Raw genomic sequence first — 19,594 nt, forward strand, 5'->3', positions numbered from 1 at the left:
TTTGGGAAGGTATATATGTTGGGGAAAGAAGGCTGATTGGATCATTATATCTTATTTATAGGTATAGATGTATCACACTGAGTCCCATTAATATGCACAATATATGTTCATATAAAATACTAAAAAATAAAATGACTTTCCTTACTTCATTAGAAAGGAGAGGGAGCAGAATTCCATTTTAAGCCTGGAAACTTTTTAAAGTAAGATGCTAGACTGATCTGGAGCAAAGATAGGCCTAGAATTTGGAGCAATTACAACTTGAACAGGGACCTTTTTCAAGAGAGCAATTGAGGTTAAGGCAAGAAGCCCATTGCTCGCCAAGTGTGAGATGAGGTGCTGAGAGCTGTGACTGCTAAGGGTCAAAATGAGCTTGGGCCTGTGGCCCTGAAAGCAGCCACACCTATCGCGTAGCTGCATGTCTTTCATGACAAGCAACAGCCAGTAGTTTACCATCTGTTTTTCCAGGGATTTCCTTCTCCTCCTCAAATTCTTGGAAACTAATCTTGAATTCTATTCTTTATAGAGTTATGGAAGAATTAGTTCATAATTAATAATCTGAAAAGATTACTTTCCTTTATTAAAAACAGGGCAAAGTGGGGGTGGACAGGTGTCAGTGGCTTATGTCTGTAAGCCTTGTTACTAATGGTGCTGAAATCTGAGAATTGAGGGTCAAAGCTAGCCAGGCAGACAAATTTGAGAAATTAGCAAAAGGTCAGAAATGGAACAAGTTCTATAGTGTAAACCTTGAGCATAAAACCAAGGACTGGCACAAAACACAAAATAAAAAGGTAAAAGGCCATGATTTTAGGAGCCAGACTTGCCCTCAAAGCCTGTAGCTTTGGTTCTGTTTAGAGAGCCCACTGATTCCCAGTCATGTGAGACTATCTTGTCCCTCTATGAAAACTTTGATTTCAGAGCTGGGACCCAGGACATCTGCCAACTGATTCCTTTATAATCATTTTTAGAATAGTATATATCAAGTTGTTGACTGATGAAGAAAGCAAAGTGAGCTTTCCATCTCAATGCACAAAGAAACAAGTAGAAAAAAAAAGCAACATGTTCTTGGGTGAAATGTCTCTTCTACAGACTCATTGTCAAAGAAGTACTGTGCACCATAGATGGGATACATAATAGGTGGTAAAAAGCCAAAGCAAAGCTAAGAGAGACCACTGAAAGCCAAACACCAAAAAGAGAGGGAAAGGAAGCAGACTCTAGCAACGCAGCTGCTTTAGAGGAGTCGTCTTCCAAGCAGGCACTGGAAGAGCTGTGCCAATCAAGTTCATACTGACTCATCAGATTTCTACATGTACTCACAGATGTGTTTAATTTTATACCCTGAGACCAATTTGCATACCATGAGCATGCACAAAGCCAGCCAGCTGCCTGGCCACATAAGCATGGCAGATTCAGAAAACTGGGAGAGCCTGGCTGCTGTTTTAAGGGGTTTGTCTGTTTTTTTTTTCTTTCTTTCTTTCTGGTTTCCTGATTCAAGAGCTACAACACTCAGTCCTATGCATTCATCTGGAGTTGTGGCCCCAGTCACTGGTCCTTCACCACTCCCCAATATTTCCTGTACTCTGGGAGGCTATTCTGAGTAGCTGGGAGGGTTTACAGAATGTAATCACCACAAAACAGCCAGAAATCTGGACTTTAGACCACGTAGGGGATGATGGCTAACCGGTCCTGAGCCCCCAAGGGCAATTAGAGCAATTCTTCTGTCACTGTTAATCACTCCGATTTATGTTTTGAAAGGAAACCAAATGATGAATATAATGATTATTTCTGTTTCTGCATCTCCCTCTCTTCCTCCTAAAAAACTGGCAATAGCACTAAAGTCAAATTAAACATCTGTTTAAAAAATAAGCCAGAGTGCCAATGACAGCTGCCTTGGACTCACAAATGCACCACAGCTGTCAAACTCTAAATTAACAATGATTTCCATTTATGAACAGCATAGAACTGAGTCATAAAGGAGCTTTTTCTCCTTTGTTTTCCTGGCTTGCAGGGGCTGTTAAACGTGAACTGTTAGGAAAATGCCCAAGGAAAAATGGAGCTGAAGTCAGCCTACAATATTGAATCATGGAGGGTGTGGGGACATTGTTTTTATGTAATCTCATTCTTCCCTGACTTGAGGGCGGGGATTCTGTTTAGCAAGCAGGCTTGTAGGGATGCAAATAATTCCCCAGCAATTCTTTGAGTGGTAGCTGAGAATGAATAGTGATGGAGAGATGTCATCTTCCACAGCACTGAGGACCAAATTAAACTGCATCTCCAGTGGGCTTCAGCTCTTGCTTTCTCCAAGGAAGTTAACAGATGCTCAGGTATGACTGTGACACTCTGGTCACTTACAGATATAAAAGATCTAACCAAAATATTTTGGTGATGAAATAAAATATGCCAAGCTGTTTCACATTCACTTCATGTCTATGAAGGACCAAGTATGGTCATATGCTGCATAGTGATGGTTCCATTAATAACAAACCACAATTAAGTCAGTGGCTATGAAATTATAGTGATAGCAAAGCTGGGTGCAGATAGCTGTAATCCTAGCTACTCAGGAATCTGGAGATCTGGAGAACAGTGGCTTGAAGATAGAGCCTCACAGACTTTTCTGCCCAAGCTATCTCCAATTAACCAACAAAATGCCAAGCTGGAGATGTGGTAATTTATGTATGCTTATTGTATGATGTTCATACAGTGATGAAATCCCAAACAACTCAGTTCTCAGGACATGTCTATTGTCAAGTGACACTGCAGGTGACTCTTACCTGAGTCACCACTGCCCTTCCTAGGGATGGTGTGATACTCAGTGCATCTTTCCTGCTTTGGGAAAATGGATTGTAGGTCTGACCACATTCTGGTACTTTTTCACTGTGCCATTTTTATCCTTCTCATGTTCAAATGTATGTGTGTGTATGTGTGTGTGTGTGTGTGTGTGTGTGTGTGTGTGTGTGTCTGTCTGTCTGTACACATGCATGCCAGTACTAGGGCTTAAACTCAGAGCCTTACTGCTCAAGGCTGGTGCTCAACACTTGAATTATACCTCTGCTTTTTCACGTCAAAATGTTTTACAGAATAAACTAATTGTAGACCATCACGCAATGCAATATATTCAGTTATATAAAGGAATATAGTTGGCATTCCAGGAGTTCCATATACAGATTTAGCTAAAAATACTTTCTTAAAAACGCATCTTTACTAACCATGTACAGTCTTACCTATCACTACACACAGTGTGACAACTATTTACATAGAATTTGCATTGCATCAGGCACTATAAGTAATCTGGTGATGTTATAAAGTATATGGAAGGATATGTGTAGCTTGAGTGCAATGACCACACCATTTCATATAAAGGGCTTGAGCATTTTACACTGTTATCCATGAGGAGAATGGATCCAGTTCTGATTCCATATACCTGGAAACTGGTATATAACTGGGGCGGGCCATGTGCTCTTGTATGCCTCTCAAGTTGCAGTCAAGCCCTTAAAGGTCAGCATGATGCTGACACTGTCTACAGATCACAGCTTCAGTTTCTCCACTGCTTAGTTTGCTGCTGTCTGGAGCTACTGAGCCTCCAGAGGCCCCAACTTCTTGGTTAGCTATTTACAGTTTCCTTCCCTGGGGACTAGATCCTGGCACCTGGGATCCCGGGCACTGAGTGAAACTGCTGACCTTGTATTTCCTCCTTAGAATCATGCCACAGCTGGCCTTCCAGAAGCTTCTTGCATCTGGATTCCACCTGTTACATGGTGGGTCCTGGGGATCCAAGGCTTCCTGAACCAAACCTGTTGCCATGGCATTGATCTTTCCAACTGTTCCTCTGAGAGCTAGTCTTATTGGCTGGATCTGATCTGTGTTTCCCTTCCCGACCCTTCCTCCCTCCCTCCCTCCCTCCCTCCCTCCCTTTTCTTTCTTTCTTTCTTCATTCCTTCCTTCCATCCTTTCTTTCCTTTTTTTTTTTTTTTTTTTGGTTTAGACAGTGTATTGTTCGATAATTCAGGCTGGTATTGAATTTACTATATAGCCCAGGCTGCTGTATAGCCCAAGCCTTGAACTTGCAATCGCTTTGCTTAGGTCTCTCAAGTGCTGGAATTATAGGCACTTAACACTTTTCTACTGACTCTTTGCTCTCTCCTTGGTTAGTGTTGCTGAGGGTCTAGCCTGCCTCAAGTGAATCCACCTTGAATTATGACAAAGGACCCTGTGGTGCTCCTCAGTAATTTATTCAGAAACATCATGGAATAAGCTTTACTCAAGTATGTCAGATACGCCTAACCCTGCCATTTTCCTCTGAATCTCACTCTGAGTCATCTCATGTGTGCTTTCTATGGGCTCTGTGGATTTTTGTGAAGCTACAAAGGAATATTGATGCTAGAACGTTCCTTTTACTACTTACACTTTTTGCACCTGCAAGTCTTTCTCTTGCCAGTTGCCTAGGGACTTGGACTTGTTTTCCTTCCTTCCTTTTTTTTTTTCTTTCTGTCTACCTGCTTTCACTTTTCTTTCTTCTTTCCTTCTCTCTTTCCTTCCTTTCTTTTTCTCCCTCTCTTTCTTTCTTCTCTTGGACATACTAGGACTGAACTGAGGACTTTGAGCTTGCTAAACAACTATTCTACCATTTGAGCCATGCCTTAGACCTTTGCTTTTTGTTTTTCAGAGTCTTGTTTTTGCCTGGGCTGTCCTGAGACTACTATCTTTGTACCTGTGAACTCAGGGACTGGGCACTGTCCCTGAGCTTTTTTACTCAAGGACAATGCTCTACCATTTCAAACCACAGCACCACTTCTGGTTTTCAGGCAGTTAATTAGAGATAAGAGTTTCACAGACTTTCTTGCCTGGGATGGCTTTGAACCTTGATCCTGAGATCTCAGCCTCCTAAGTATCTAGGATTACAGGCATTGAGCCACCTGTGCCAAATGATGTCTTCATTTTTACAACCATCCACGGGGAAGAACAGAGAGAAGGAACAAGTTCTCATCTCCCCTGAACAGGCACTAATCCCTTTCATGAGGGCTCTACCCTCAGGATCTAATCAGCCATCAAAGGCCCCTCTCCTCATACTACCACAAGGGGGATTAGGTTTTCTAAGAATTAGGTCACGAGAGAAGGGAGGGACAACACAAACATAAGCATTCAGACCTTAGGAGGTACCTCACGTCATCTCAGTCCAACTCTTGACTATCACTGTGGCTCTGCCCAGCTGTGCTCCACTGGAAGTAGGTGATGCCACGCCTTGCTTCCTGTCCCAGAGCTTCCAGAGTGTGGCATCAAGTGTTCAGAAACTATTGAACACTCATATGGGAGCAACTCAGAAAAGTTAAGGTTTGTAGAGCTACCACTGATCAGTGGAGCATGGCCAACAAGGCCCATAACTCCCCACACTGGGCGCATCCTAACCCACACATCACAAAGCTTCCCAAGAGGCCCCAGTAGGACCAAGAAGCAGATGCCTATAGAAATGCCAAGTCAATAACACTTACCCAAATTCCTACCCTCACCCCTTACACCTGCTCCCTGACATGGCTCCCTAGTCAACTTCCTATTTACAAGCTGGGCTATTCGAGAACTCAGGCCAAGAATTCACAATTACTGAGTTCCTAGTACTGGCATATCCATCAGAACTGGGAGCAATAAAACTTTTTCACAAAGGGCCAGATAAGAAATATTTTAGGCTTAGCAGGCCATATGGTGTCTGTTGCAACTTTTTAATTCTGCTGCTGTATTGTGAAAGTAGCCCTAAACAATCTGTAAATGAAGGAATGTGGCTGTGTTCCAACAGAACGTTATTTATGAAGAAACCAGTGGGTTGGCTTTGCCCCATGGATTGTCATTTGCCAGTGCCTGCATTAGAGCAGCAATGGTCCCTGCCTTCATGAACCTCACAGTCCTGTGAAGGCAGGAAGAGTTCCTCAAAAATGAGGTTGCAAAGGTTGGAGTAGAGGTGAGTGTGTAGTTCAGCATGCCTAGCATATTTGGGGTCCAAGGTTTGACTCCAAGCATCACAAAAAAAAATGTAGCTGGAGCAAATAAAACTCACAAGGAGCCTAGAATACTATACTAAGGAATTTTTATTTCGTTCTTTGGCCACAGGGAACATGAAATGAGTTCTCAGATCTCAGTGGCTGCAGCTTGGAACAGGTTATTTCATTGGCAAGAAATGACTTACCCTTTAAAAAAATACTTTTGTGAAACCCAGTCCTGCCAGAGGGCTGCCTCCTCTCACTCCTGCAGCAGCCCAAGTGATGTTGCCATTACTGTTCCCAATCCTCGGTTGCATAGACAGGGCCAAAGTCTCTCATTCGATGCCCTTGACACCAGATGTGATTCAGAATTTGGACTATTTCTGCATCTCAGGAAAAGAATATAGTGCACATCCTATGTATTTTTCAACACTCCCATCATGGTCTGGAACAGGATCTCACAACCACATTAATATTTACACTAAAAGACTACAGTCAAGTCTGTTTAGGATGGGTTGAGGCCCTAAATGAATAATGAAACATCTTAAGGATTTCAGAGCTTTTGGATTTCAGAACTGCAGATGAGACTATGCATGCAATTTGTGTTGTTCATGTCACCCCAGACTGGGACAACTTCAAAGACAGCCTCTGTGTTCTCAGAGTTGCATACAGGAGGGGCTCAATAAATGTTGTCAATGAGAAAGGCTGAAGAGCAGGAGTCAGGTTGAAGACTGAGAAGAAAGCTAGTTAGAGACTCTGTTCAAAGTTGAAGAGATATACATGCTCTGATCAGGATTCTAAACTTCTTCTTAAAATGACAGGAAGCCATGTGCAAGTTTGTGAGGTAAGTTATGACTCCCCTGCAAGTAAGGAGGGCAAGTCTGATATCAGGAAAAGATCAGAGGCCAAGGAGCTGGAGTGACCAATTAGAAGGTCCCTGCAACAATAATGCAAGATGTGTCTGTGGAAAAGGCAACCAATCTAAGATAATTGACAGACAGAAGAGACAGTTACATGTCTAACTGCCAAGCTCTGGCTGCTAATGATGCTGAAGTAGAGGAAGGTGTCAGAGTTCAACCTGACTCTGCCACACAAGTCTGAGATGGTGGAATATAATACTAAGACCACAGGCTCTGGAGCACAGATGTTTCTGTTTGAAACCAGAATCTGCCACCTACTCTATGACCTTGGGCAACTTAACCTATCTGTCCCTTAGCTTCCTCCTTGGTTTCTACTTGGCTGCATCTTTACAGATCGCTGTAAGGATGAAATAAGAAATTGTAATTGATTTAGGACAGTATTTAACTCATGGCTACTATTACTGCTATAATCAATCACTGTCTCATGGATTTGAATTCTCACATGGCTTGCCAAATAACTATGTCCTCACGAGACTACCCCACACATCATAGCCTTCTGTGGAGGCAACGGGTAGCTTGGAAATCTACCCAAAGATGGAAAATGCATGGAAAGAGAAGAACACTTCAGGAGATAAAGCTTGACAGGCTCCTGAGGGTTGGACTTTCTAGTGGGATCTATAAATGTCTACTCCACTCACAGTGGCTGTAATGGTTTGCAGCACTCAGTCTACCCTGGGAACTTTTATGCACCAGGCTATTCATGACAAGGAAAAAGCTTTAAAGTGGGCTGCCTGGAAAGCCTGTCATTTAGAAATATGCAAATCTTTGCTTCCAAATGGATGTCAGTTTTACCAAAAGCAAAGTAGAGAATAGTAATGGTGATAGATGTGCTTGGGCCTTCCCAGCCCGGTTGAGCAAAAGAACAAACCTAACCAAGTAGACTTCAGAGCTGTCATCTAAAGACATTCAGCAGACTGCAGCTAATGCTACCAGTAATATTACCTTGCCTTCTCCCAGGAACACTACTCAAACTTCAACACAGAAGCTCCTTTTTACAAGATAGGGCCCTGTAATACACTGGGGAGCTCCCCTCCCATCTGTCCTCAACTTTGCTGCTGTAGTTAAGCATCCTTATTAACGTCAATGAACCTTCTTCCCAGATCATCATTCCACCATTTAATAGCCACTAATGGTTCCTTGCTGCTCCTTTGAATCAAGTTCAATCTCTTCCTGTTGACACCAGAAGACCTTTGTGATTTAGCTGCAGATGTTAGCCCCGAGAGACCTTCTAATCTCAGTGAGCCTGTTCAGTTCACTGCCTCCCAGGACTGCGTGTTTTCTCTCTCCCCGAGCCCTCACTTCAGCTTCAATGCTGTCTACTTCCTTTACCTGGTAGAACCTCTTTCCTTCCATCCACTTATCCAAACACCACTGCCGCCTTCAAGATAGAAACGCTGACTTTTCCAAGAAGCACTGAATATTCCATTTCTTACTCATCTCTCTAAATTCTAACCATGCTTAATTTGTCCCTTGTTCATTTCTGTCTTGGGTTTGCTAATTTTCAGACACATATTGTTACTTATAACACAACCAAACCAAAAATGTCTTGAAAGTTGAGAACATTACTTACACTCTACTCTGAGTGTTTTTCGATCCCAGATATAGCCTTTGGGCACCTGGAAGGTACACATGGGAATACTGGTTGGTTGGTTTGCTCCATAACTACTACCTTTCACAAGAAAACGAAGGTTTTCTTAGCTAAAAAGCCATTCTTCAATTTGATTAAATGTATCTATTTTAAACTCAACCAACTACATATAAAGCTATATAATATAGTATATTCCCAATAAAATCAAAGAATGAATATCATTATCTAATTTTACAGCACCACTAATATAATGCCAGAAAATAAACTAGAACATAAAAAGGAAACAAAAATATATGTATATTCATTATTCTTTAGGTACAATCATTTATACTAACAATCCTGAAAAATTAAAATAAGCTACTCAAAATACTGAGAGTTCAGCATTGTCTGGATTGAAACTTCAAGTACAGCAGTCAATAGTTTCCCTAAATAAGTAACTAGAAAGTTATGACAGAAAGAAATGGTCCTCTTCATAAGCCAACAAAACTATAAATTTCCATATGGAAAAAGCCTCACAAGAACCTGAAAACTAAAGAAAGAAAGATTACAAAACCCCATGAACCAAAAAACCCAAATAAATAAGGATATCTGTGGTTTTTTTTAATCAGAAAGACCATGATAGGAAAACTGAATTTTCTTACAACAACCTACAAATTCTGTGCAGTATCATTCAACAAACCAACAACTTTACTCTATAATTCACCTGTATTATCAATCCAATTTTTGAGTGCCAATGAACCTTTTGAACTAGAAGATTCAAGACGACATGTTATCTAAATGTAAAACTGTGTTATAAAATGGTGAACATTACAAGAGTTGCACAAAAATTCTGTCTTAGATAAAGTAGCATTCAATGGGATACACTATTTAATAAATGGGTGTGGAGCTGGGTGCTGGTGGCTCATGCCTGTAATCCCAGCTACTCAGGAGGCTGAGATCTGAGGATATCAGTTCAAAGCCAGCCCGTGCAGAAAAGGCCGTGAGACTCCTGTCTCCAATAAACCACCTGAAAACCAGAATTGGCGCTGTAGATCAAGGGCTAGAGGGCTTGCCTAGAGCTGAGGGACAGCTCCTAGGCCCAGAGTTCAAGTTCCACAACTGACAATAAATTAATTAATGTATTAATTAATTAATGGATGTGGGAAGGCTTCCTCTTCATTTTGGGGAAGAAGTGGGTTCTGATATCCTGTCGATGCTGCTGTCTTCAATTTGCTTCTCTACATAGCTGCTTACTTTTGGCCCTTGTCTTTGCCTGAGTGGGCACTCTGTGTATTGCTCAGTAGGCTCCGTGGTCCTCAGAAAGAACCATGGCCAAGCGCAAAGGAAAGCCCACAGGGAAGCAGAGAAAGGGAGTAGGCAGGGGTCCATGGGGGCTTGCCTTAGGTAGCTGCTTTCCTAAGTCAAAGGTCTCAAATCCTACCCTGCCCCCGACCCCACCCCCAAGTCTCTGGGATTACAAGCATAAACTATTATACACACCAGCTAAAAAGCTGTACTTGACCAGACACAAAATCGGAATTTGTACAGAAAAGGATAAGATATTTGATTAAATCAAGTTTTTAGATGTTCAGATAGACACTGAGGCACAGTTAAAAGAATGGTGGAAATATATAATTGAAAATTATGATAAGGTGCTATTATTTGGATGATACAAAGATCATTTCAATTATTAATAAAATGTTTAAAATATACTTTATATTTATAGAAACATATTGATAGCTAGGCGTTGATGGCTCATGGCTGTAATCCAAGCTACTCAGGAGGCTGAGATCTGAGGCTTGTGATTCAAAGCCTGCCCAGGCAAGAAAGGCTTATGAGACTTTTACATCCAGTTAACCAGAAAACCAGAAGTGGTGCTGTGGTTCAAAGTGGTAGAGCACTAGCTTTAAGCAAAGAGCTTAGGGACAGCACCCAGGCCCTGAGTTCAAGCCCAATGACCAACAAAAAATTAAAAAAATTATATATAAAACTTACTTTAGGGGCTGGGTAGTTGGCTTGTGGTAGAGTGCTTGACCATATGCATGAGGCCCTGGGTTTGATTTCTCAGTACCACATAAGCAGAAAAAGCCAGAAGTGGTGCTGTGGTTCAAGTGATAGAGCACTAGCCTTTAGCTGAAGAGCTGAGGGACAGCGCCCAGGCCCAGAGTTCAGACCTCATGACCGACAAAAAAAATAAAATAAAAAATAAAATAAAATAAAATAAAATAAAATATATTTTAAATATATATAAAAATACACATAAATATATATTTTGAATATAAAATATATGAAATCAGTTTTAAAGGTTCTATTAGAAATATGGAAAAGAATATGAATGTACTTCAACAGAAGGAATAATACAAATGGAATAATATACTAGAAAATGTAAATTAAGATACTACTTATGTAGTAATATAAGATACTATTAGATAGAAGGATCTTGAAGACTCTTGTTCACAGTTATGGAGAATGTTTAAATTGGCAAAGTTTGGGCAGAAAATTTGGTGATATCTATAGAAATGATAAAAGTATAGTTCCATTTTTTAGCATTTATTGTGGATGAAAGCTTACATGTACTAAGAAGTTATAGTATTATTTTAAGAGCAAAAAGCAGACAAACAAAAACTAGAAACAAGCCAGCGGCCAGTGGCTCATATCTGTAATCCTAGCTACTTGGGAGGCTAAGATCAGGAAGATGGTAATTTGAGCAGAGCCTGGGCAGAAAATTTTGTGAATTGTCTTCTCAACCCATAGTGGGGTGCAGTGATGTATGCCTGTTATCCTAAGCTATATGGAAGATTAAGATGGAAGGAGTTTGGTTATAGGCCAGTGTAGGCCTGGAGAAGCTTAGGCCAAGAAAGTCAGGCTTGGTAGTATGCATCTGTGATCCCAGTGATGATGAGACACATAAAGTAGGCAGACTGTGGATCAGGCATATGTGTTAGAGCTGTGGCTCTGTGGTAGATCCCATCCTTGCAAAATTGAGGCACTGTGATAAAAATTCTCCAGTACCAACCCCCCCCCCCCCCGCTCCCCTTAACACACACACTAAACCACCACCACCACGGGGGGGGGGGGGAGGAATCTGAATGTCTGCTAACTATGGAATAATTAACACATTCATATGATAGACTATATGCAGTTGCTTATACTGTATGAGTTTTTGTTGTTGCTTTTTTTGTTAGTAAAAAATTATTCAAGTTCTGGACATTATGTACGCCTCAATAAATTTGTGAAAACTTAAAATCACACAGAAATGAAACTATACTTTCAAGTCTACCTTCATGAATATAAATGTATAGATAAAAGTTTAAAGCATACACACCAAATCAGTATCTATTGCTACCTTTGTGCAGGAAACTAGGATTGACTAGAGGAGATGCCAGAGATTTCTCCCTTTCCCTGTAATCTTTTTCTGTATTTCATTCCTTTTTGTATTGTTCAAAATTATTTGTCACTGTATTTACATCTTACTTATAAAAATACTATTTTTTTTTGGTCCGGTCGTGGGCCTGAACTCTGGGCCGGGGTGCTGTCCCTTAGCTCTTCAGCTCAAGGCTAGCATTCTACCACTTGAGCCACAGCGCCACTTCCGGCTTTTTTTCCCCTGCATATGTGGTGCTGAGGAATCGAACCCAGGGCCTCATGCATACAAGGCAAGCACTCTACCCAGCAAAATTACTATTTCTTTAATGAAAATCTGTAGCTTAATTCCTTCTGGGAAATAAAATGAAAGATCAAAGACTTTGGAGTTAAATGAACACGTGACTTCAAGTCGGCTGTTGGAGGCCCTAGGGGCTGTCTCCTCTTGTGTTTTCTGGGAGTAGTTTGCTGTGAAGATCAGATTAGCCAAAGCCTGAGAGATTGCTGGGCATGCAGCTGAGCTCCTGACATATAGAAAGATTTTTTTTTTCTTTTCTATATGACCTGTGAGAACTCCAAGGCTAGAACATACTCTGGTTGCCTGGATGTCTGGACAAATAGGAGCTCAGTTACATTTGCTGAAGGAAAGAATGAACAAGCTACATATGTTAACTGTTAATGAATAAACATATGTTCACATATGTTGATTGTTAGTGGGTAAACAAGAGATGTCTTTCTGGATTCCCCCTAGAAAGATCAAATACTTCTGGTTTGTGCAAACTTCACAAATGAAAGAAAACCAAAGATGAGGGCCAGATGGATAAGGGCTCATAGAGCACCCATTGTAAAGATCTGAGGTTTTGAAACTATCTTCTTCAGGGCTCCAGGCTCTGCAGTGTAATCTGTCTATCATGTGCTAGGGATTTGGGTACTAGAAAACCAAGCTGGAAAGGCAGTCTGGGCTAGGAGACTTAATATACACACAGTCAATGGTCAAGCCATATCTGACAAGAACAATAAACTCTGACCTCCAGTCTCAGCATCAATCAGTATAGAACAATCAGAAATTGTTCACTGTCTATCAAGTCTCTACTCCCCCACCACCCTAACTCTTCCTTTTCTTTCAACTCAGGACTAACAAGAGAAAAGATAAATATTCCCTCCATACTAATCACAGAGTATATCCTGCTTTTAGCTTCTCTGTGCCAACGGCTTCCATCAGAGTAGCCCTGAAAGTCATTTTTTTTGTCCCTCCAAGGCTTTCCCACTCCTGTGACTGACTATGAGTCTCTGCCAAATACAAAGGATGTTAGAAGACACCCTTGCTACATACAGCACGCTCTAAACGCACAACCGATTCTCAGTGGTCTTACTCATTTCTCCAAGGCTATATCTCACATTTCAACTAGATACAAGATACATTCTCAATATCACATTTAAAGATAAAATTTCATTTTTAAAAAGAGTTCTCTAACTTCATTTTAAAAAATCGCCAGTGTAGATCAATGCCAAGAACCAAAATTTCTCAAGAAATCTGGGAAACGATACTCAGCTTATATTAAACCAAGAAACAAACAATGCCTATGTAGAAAGCAGCACTGGATTGTGAGGCCAAAGAGAAGGCTTCATCTAGACCATAGGCAGGTGCTTCCAGAGACCTGTGTAGGAATTCATCCAGTAATCCAGACATAAGATGAAGTCTAGAAAATGCAAGGACTAGAAGGTCTATGTGGTAAGTTATCTTATCAGCATCTCCTCAGAGATTGGGCTAGATTATCAACAGTTCTAAGTCTATTGAAATGTCCACATTTGGACAATGAACCAAATACAGAAAGAAGAACTTAGAAGAGAGGGAAGGGGTACAGTTATAAAACATAATGCATATCCTACAAAATTAAGAAAATTAAGGGAAGGCATCAGATTGGAAGGCAGGGGAGAATGATGGAAGGAGTGATGTTGATCAAGATTCACTGTATTCATACACTTCTTCATTGAATGGCAACTCCTTTGGACAACTACTTAAGAAAATAAGAACTTATGTTGGGTGCCAGTGGCTCACGCCTATAATCCTAGCTACTCAGGAGGCTGAGATCTGAAAACCACAGATCAAAGCAAGCCCAGGCAGGAAAGTCCATGAGACTCTTATCTCCAATTAACCACCAGAAAACTGGAAGTGCTGCTGTGGCTCAAGCAGTAGAGCGCTTGCCTTGAGCTGAAGAGTGCAGGAACAGCGCCCAAGCCCAGAGTTCAAGCCCCACAACCGATCAAAAAAAAAAAAAAAAAAAAAAGAACTTAGAGGTTTGGTTTTTCTTGTTTTGTTTTTCCTAAAGGAAGGTGGTTGGGATGAATCCAGTTCCCATTTCCATGAAAAGAGCAGCTTTACAGACAAGTTTGGCCAATTTACTTGGAAGAACCCAGTTAAACAGATTTCTTTTTTGGCAGGACTTTGCCAAATCTTCAATATGAGCCAGACAAAGCTAAGAACAGCACCTAGACCCTGAGTTCAAGTTCAGATACCTGAACACAAAAAACTGCAACAACAACTAAAAAAAACCCTTAGTATGCTAATATATATTATAAATCTACAAGATAGGAAGTAGATTTGCAGCATTTGATAAACTTACTTGATCACACAAATTGTTTTCCTTCCCATCTGTTTGCATCTCCCAGAACACATCATTTTGTAACCTATAGTTAGTTTAGAGATACAGATTTAAGGCAATATTACCTTTGAGAGGAAAATAATTTTAGCTGGCCAATACTTTTTGTCACCTATACTAATTCGGGGACATTAGGATTAGAAGGCTGGCTTGTGAAGTGTCAGTGTGTCTGTGGGGGGCGCAATTTGATGGGCAAGAAAGAATACAGAACCATAAAGCAGAGCTGGAGGCTAATGGAGATTACATTTGGGTTTTGAAACAGTCTAAGCACAGTTTAACTATTCTACTTGTTAGGGATTCTGACAGAAAGTGTTAAATTTCCAGATGGAGAAATCAAGGCTTATTTTCATTTGCTTAGCAATTTTCCTTAACCAGCCCTAATATCATTATCTCTAGTAAGACAATGCAAGGTGGCCCGGAGAATCCTGGTGTAGCAAAAAGATCAAGGCAAATGATTCTTTCTGTACTACTGCAGTAGTGATGGCCCATGGTGCCATTTTAGGATGGAGCCCTCAGAAGGCAGAGGGATGATGCAGTATCTCTGATGCCCCAATAAATCAGGTCTCTTTTAAACCCTGTTAGGGTGCAGTGGCTATAGGCAGGAAAGGAGCACCAGTCGTATTTCCTTACTTTAGAATCACGCAGCCTGTTCCTGCTGGCGGTGCTATCCAAAACACCTGGATTCGGGTCCTTCTCCGAGGGGTGCTTTCAGTGACTGCCACAGGGCAGTTACTCATAAACTGGGTTTCTTCTTCATCGATAATCTAGGGAAAAGATAGTGGAAAAGAAACACATTAAAACTCCACGTTCCTTCGAAGGGCCTCCAAGCTCCCACATTGACACTTTGTTAATTCTATTTTGCCTCCTGTCATTTCGAATTAGCAGATCTATTCCCCAAGGTCCCCAAATAGTGCTTGACAAGAGTCCCAGCCAAGGCTGGTGGAATGTATTTAATGTAAGGACCAGGATCTGCACATCTGCACATCTGAGCTTGTGCAAGCACTTTCCGGAACCAACCACTAGGTGACGATCTTGCTCATTTCACAGAGAACTGGTGTCCACTTCAGGGAAGGAAGAGGGTGGCGGAGGGATACTACCAAAGCAAACACTGGTTTCTGTACTTTGTTCATCTACAGCATTATAACTTAAAATTAAAATGTAAAAGAAAATACTCTTGTAGAGGAAGCATAGCAAAGCATAAAATGTCTCCCAGCGTCATAGCACTTTTTACCTATGTGGTCTCTCCTTACTGTACATTAAGATAGAATAGAGAGGACTAATCTGTATTCTTCCAAGTACAGATTAGTATGGTACCCAGAACAGGAAAGTTTTCTATTCTCCAGGGTCATTTCAGCCAATCTTCTACCAGCTTGCCACTGGGTCAGCTCTGGAACTTGCCCTACTCCCTACTAGAATTGTAGCCCAGAAGGATTTTCTAGGGAAGCCATCAAAATGCAATTGGTTTTTAAGTGCCAACTCCAAATGATGAGTAATAATAGCGTGTCAGGAACAGCACATATAACATTAGTAGGTAACATGTCTAGCATGTGCTAGGCTCTAAGCTAAATGCTTTGTGTGACTTAGTTATCAAAATTTCAAGTTAATTAATTATTATGCCCACATTCTATTTTATTTTGTGCCGGTCCTGAGGCTTTTTCGCCCAAGGATAGTACTCCACTTGAGCCATACCTCCAGTTCTGATCTTTTGCTGTTTCAGTGGAGAAAAAGTCTCTTGGATTTGTCTGCCTGAGCTGGCTTTGAACCAAGATCCTCAAATCTCAGCCTCCTTAAGTAACTAAAACCACAAGTGTCAGCTACTGATTTTTAAGTTTTGCCTTTTGTTTTGTTTTGTTCCTGGCACTTGTACAAAGGGCCTGGACACTGTCCCAGAGCTTTGTTGCTCAAGATTAGTTCTCTACCACTTGAGCCATGGCTCCACTGCCAGCTTTTTGGTAGTTGATTATAAGAAACTTTCCTGGCTAGGCTATCTTTGAATCTTGAGCCTCAGATCTCAACCTCCCAAGTAGCTAGAATTACAGGTGTGAGCCATCAGCATCTGGCTTCCTTTACAAGACAGTAAACAAAAACTGCCACTAATATTCCTTAGTCTACCACATAATTTCATCACGTATTTATTTCTATAGTCTTTATCCTAATTCCATTAGGACCCAGTCCAAAGAAATTAACATACATCCTTCTGAGTACACACATATCCTAAAATTTATAGATTCATTTATTTTTTAATGCTCATTTCAATTTTATACATCTGAACAATGTGAGTGTTACTATCATATGGATTTCACTAACTAATGCTCAATTGTTCTGCAGAGTAGCTACACCTAACTTTAATTCTGTCAGCAATGAGCAAGTGATCCTAGCTCCCCCATATCCTTTCTAATAGATTCAATACTATCTTATTTGAGCATATTTTTATAAATGTGGCAGGTTTTCCCCTGTTTGAATTCTCTACTCAGAATCTCTGCCAGTAGATTTTACTATTTTTTTTCCTGATTTTTAGAATTTAAGATACAAATATCCCATCATTTACTACAAATCTTTAATCACCCAGAGATTTATCTTTAGAATATTTAGCATAAACATTCATCTAGGGGAATCAATCATTTTCTCTCTCATGACTTTCCCTTTTGTCTTAAGGGAGAAATAAACCCCTGAGATCATACAGGCATTTCTCCAATATTTTCTTTGATTAGTTTTAATAATTTTACCTTTTATATTTAAGTCTTTACTCCACTTGGGCTTTTTAATTTAAGTCTTTACTCCATTTGGGCTTTTTAATATGAGGGAATAGGGATCCATCTTCATTTGGCCATACTGTGAGCTACTTTAAAAGTTATTAAATTCCATTTTTAGAGCAGAGTTAGGTTTACAGCAAAATTGAACTGACAGTACAGAGAGGTTCTACACTACCAACATCCATACCAATCACGTGTAGTGATTCACATCTATAACCCTAGCTACCTGGGAGGCAGAAATCTGATGTGGTTCATAGCCAGTGTAGAAAAAAAGAGTTCATGAGACTGCATCTTAACCATTGGCTGGGTACAATGGGGTCTATGTTTGTGTGTGTGACTCCAGTGATGTGAGAAAGCTCAAATAGGATGGCAGTCCCTGGTTGGCTTGGACATACAATAAGGTTCTATCTCACAAATAACTGAAGCAGAAAAGGTCTGCTAGAGGCTTGGGTCAGTGGTAGAGTGCTTGCCCAAATACATACATATATTTCACACCAGAGTGGTTCATTCAGTACAGTCAAAAAACCTGGTATATTCTCATCATCCTAGGTCCATAGTCTACTTTAGATTTCCCTTGTGGTGCTATGTCCTGTTATAGTGTCATACAGAATAGCTTCATTGCCCTAAAAATCCTCTGTGTTCTGTCTACTAATAGTCTGTCTCCATAGTCTTATCTTCTCCAGAATGTCATCTGCCATCTGCTTAAAATCAATATGTAATGTTTTACAAGAGATTGACATAACTTTTACTTAGCAATATGATTTAAGTTTCCTAATGTAATTTTTTCATAATTTAATTGCTCATTTCTTTTTAGCACTGAATAATACTCCATTTTCTGTATACCATAGTATATCTCTTCATGGACTCAAGGATATCCTGGTTGCTTCCAAATTTTGGCAGTTATGAACAAAGCTGCTATAAACATCAGTGTCAGTGTGCAAACTTTTGTAAGGACACAAATTTTTAATTCACTGAGGTAAATACTAAGGAGCCTGTGTACTGGGGCAAATGGTAAGGAGTTGCCAGACTTTTGTCCCCTACCATTGTGCATCCCTATTGGCAATGAATGAGAGGTTGAGAGTTCTTGTTGGTCACTGCATTGGATGCTTGTACTTTTGGTTTTGGTCATTCTAACAGGCATGGAGAGATACTGAAATAATTTGCATTTCCTCAAAGATGTATAATGTTAATATCTTTTCATATGAGAACTTGTCATGTGATTACTTGCCATCTGTATATCTCCGTGGGTGAGGTTTTTCAGGTCTTCTGCCTCTTTTAAATGAATAGTTCATTTTCAGATTAAGAGTTCTTTGTATATTCTTGGATAATAATTTTTTTAATCAGATACATCTTTTGCAAATATTTTCTTACAGTTCAGCGTTTGTGCTCTCATTCTCTTGAAATTGTCTTTTAGGGAGAAGTTTTAAAATTTAAATGCAACCCAACATCAATGAATTCTTTCACAGATCATGTCTTTGATGGTGGTATACTGAAAGTGTTACTACCATGCCAAACAAATGTAGGTTTTCATCTATCTAATTTTCTAGGTGTTGTAGCTCTGCATTTTACATTTAGGTTTGTGATCCTTTTCGAGATCATTTTTTGTGAAGGATATATAGAGGTTTTATTGCATGTAGATGTTCATTTGTTTCAGCACCATTTATTAAGAAGATTATTTTTATTTGATTATAGTGCTTCTGCTCTTTTGTCAAAGATCTGCTGACTATACAAGACCGTTTCTAGGATTTCTATTCTCCTCCACTGATCTGTTTAACTATCACTGCTTTGCTTGAATTCAGTCAGTGTCACTCATCCAACTTCTTCAATGCTGACATGGCTATTCTGAGACTTATGACTCTCCATATAAACTTCACAACACGGCGTTCTGTAAAGTAACTTGCTCCATTTTGATTGGGATTTCATTCAATCCTATGGGTCAAGATGGGGAAAATTTACATTTTTTGAGCTTTTCTATCCATGAACACAGAATACTTCTCCATTTATTTGATTTACTTTTGATTATACTCAAGAACTCTTTTTTTCTCATAAAAACCCTGCAACCTTTTGTGAGACTTCTACCGTGGGAGAGAAAGTAATAAGGTAAATGTACTAATGTAAATGGTAATGTGATATATAGGAATGGTTGTTGGTGTATAGGAAAGTCATCTCTATATATTATATTCTTGCTATTAAGGCTCATTAGCTTCAAGAAAGTTTCCCTGTTATAGACATAGACACAGACACACAGACATACACACACTCAGAGCTACTTTACCATGGTGTATAATTCTTTTACACATTATTCAATTTTCTATGTTTATGAGAGTTACTTGTCTGTAGTATTCTTGCAATATCTTTGTCTGGCTTA

The 19,594-nt window shown here is 40.1% G+C and overlaps 1 protein-coding gene across 2 annotated transcripts in view; it reads right to left on the reverse strand.

The window, feature by feature from the left end:
* Nucleotides 1-19,594, reverse strand: part of Spon1 (spondin 1) — a 265,873-nt gene that overhangs the window by 180,651 nt on the left and 65,628 nt on the right. For both annotated transcript variants that reach the window (XM_042691690.1, XM_042691689.1), the window contains exon 3: nt 15,104-15,237. In XM_042691690.1, the coding sequence (XP_042547624.1) occupies nt 15,104-15,237 (134 nt within the window). The remainder of the gene's footprint in view (nt 1-15,103; nt 15,238-19,594) is intronic.

Source organism: Dipodomys spectabilis, unplaced genomic scaffold (genome assembly GCF_019054845.1).
Source record: "Dipodomys spectabilis isolate Male_0828 unplaced genomic scaffold, ASM1905484v1 ptg000145l, whole genome shotgun sequence".
Classification (NCBI taxonomy): domain Eukaryota; kingdom Metazoa; phylum Chordata; class Mammalia; order Rodentia; family Heteromyidae; genus Dipodomys; species Dipodomys spectabilis.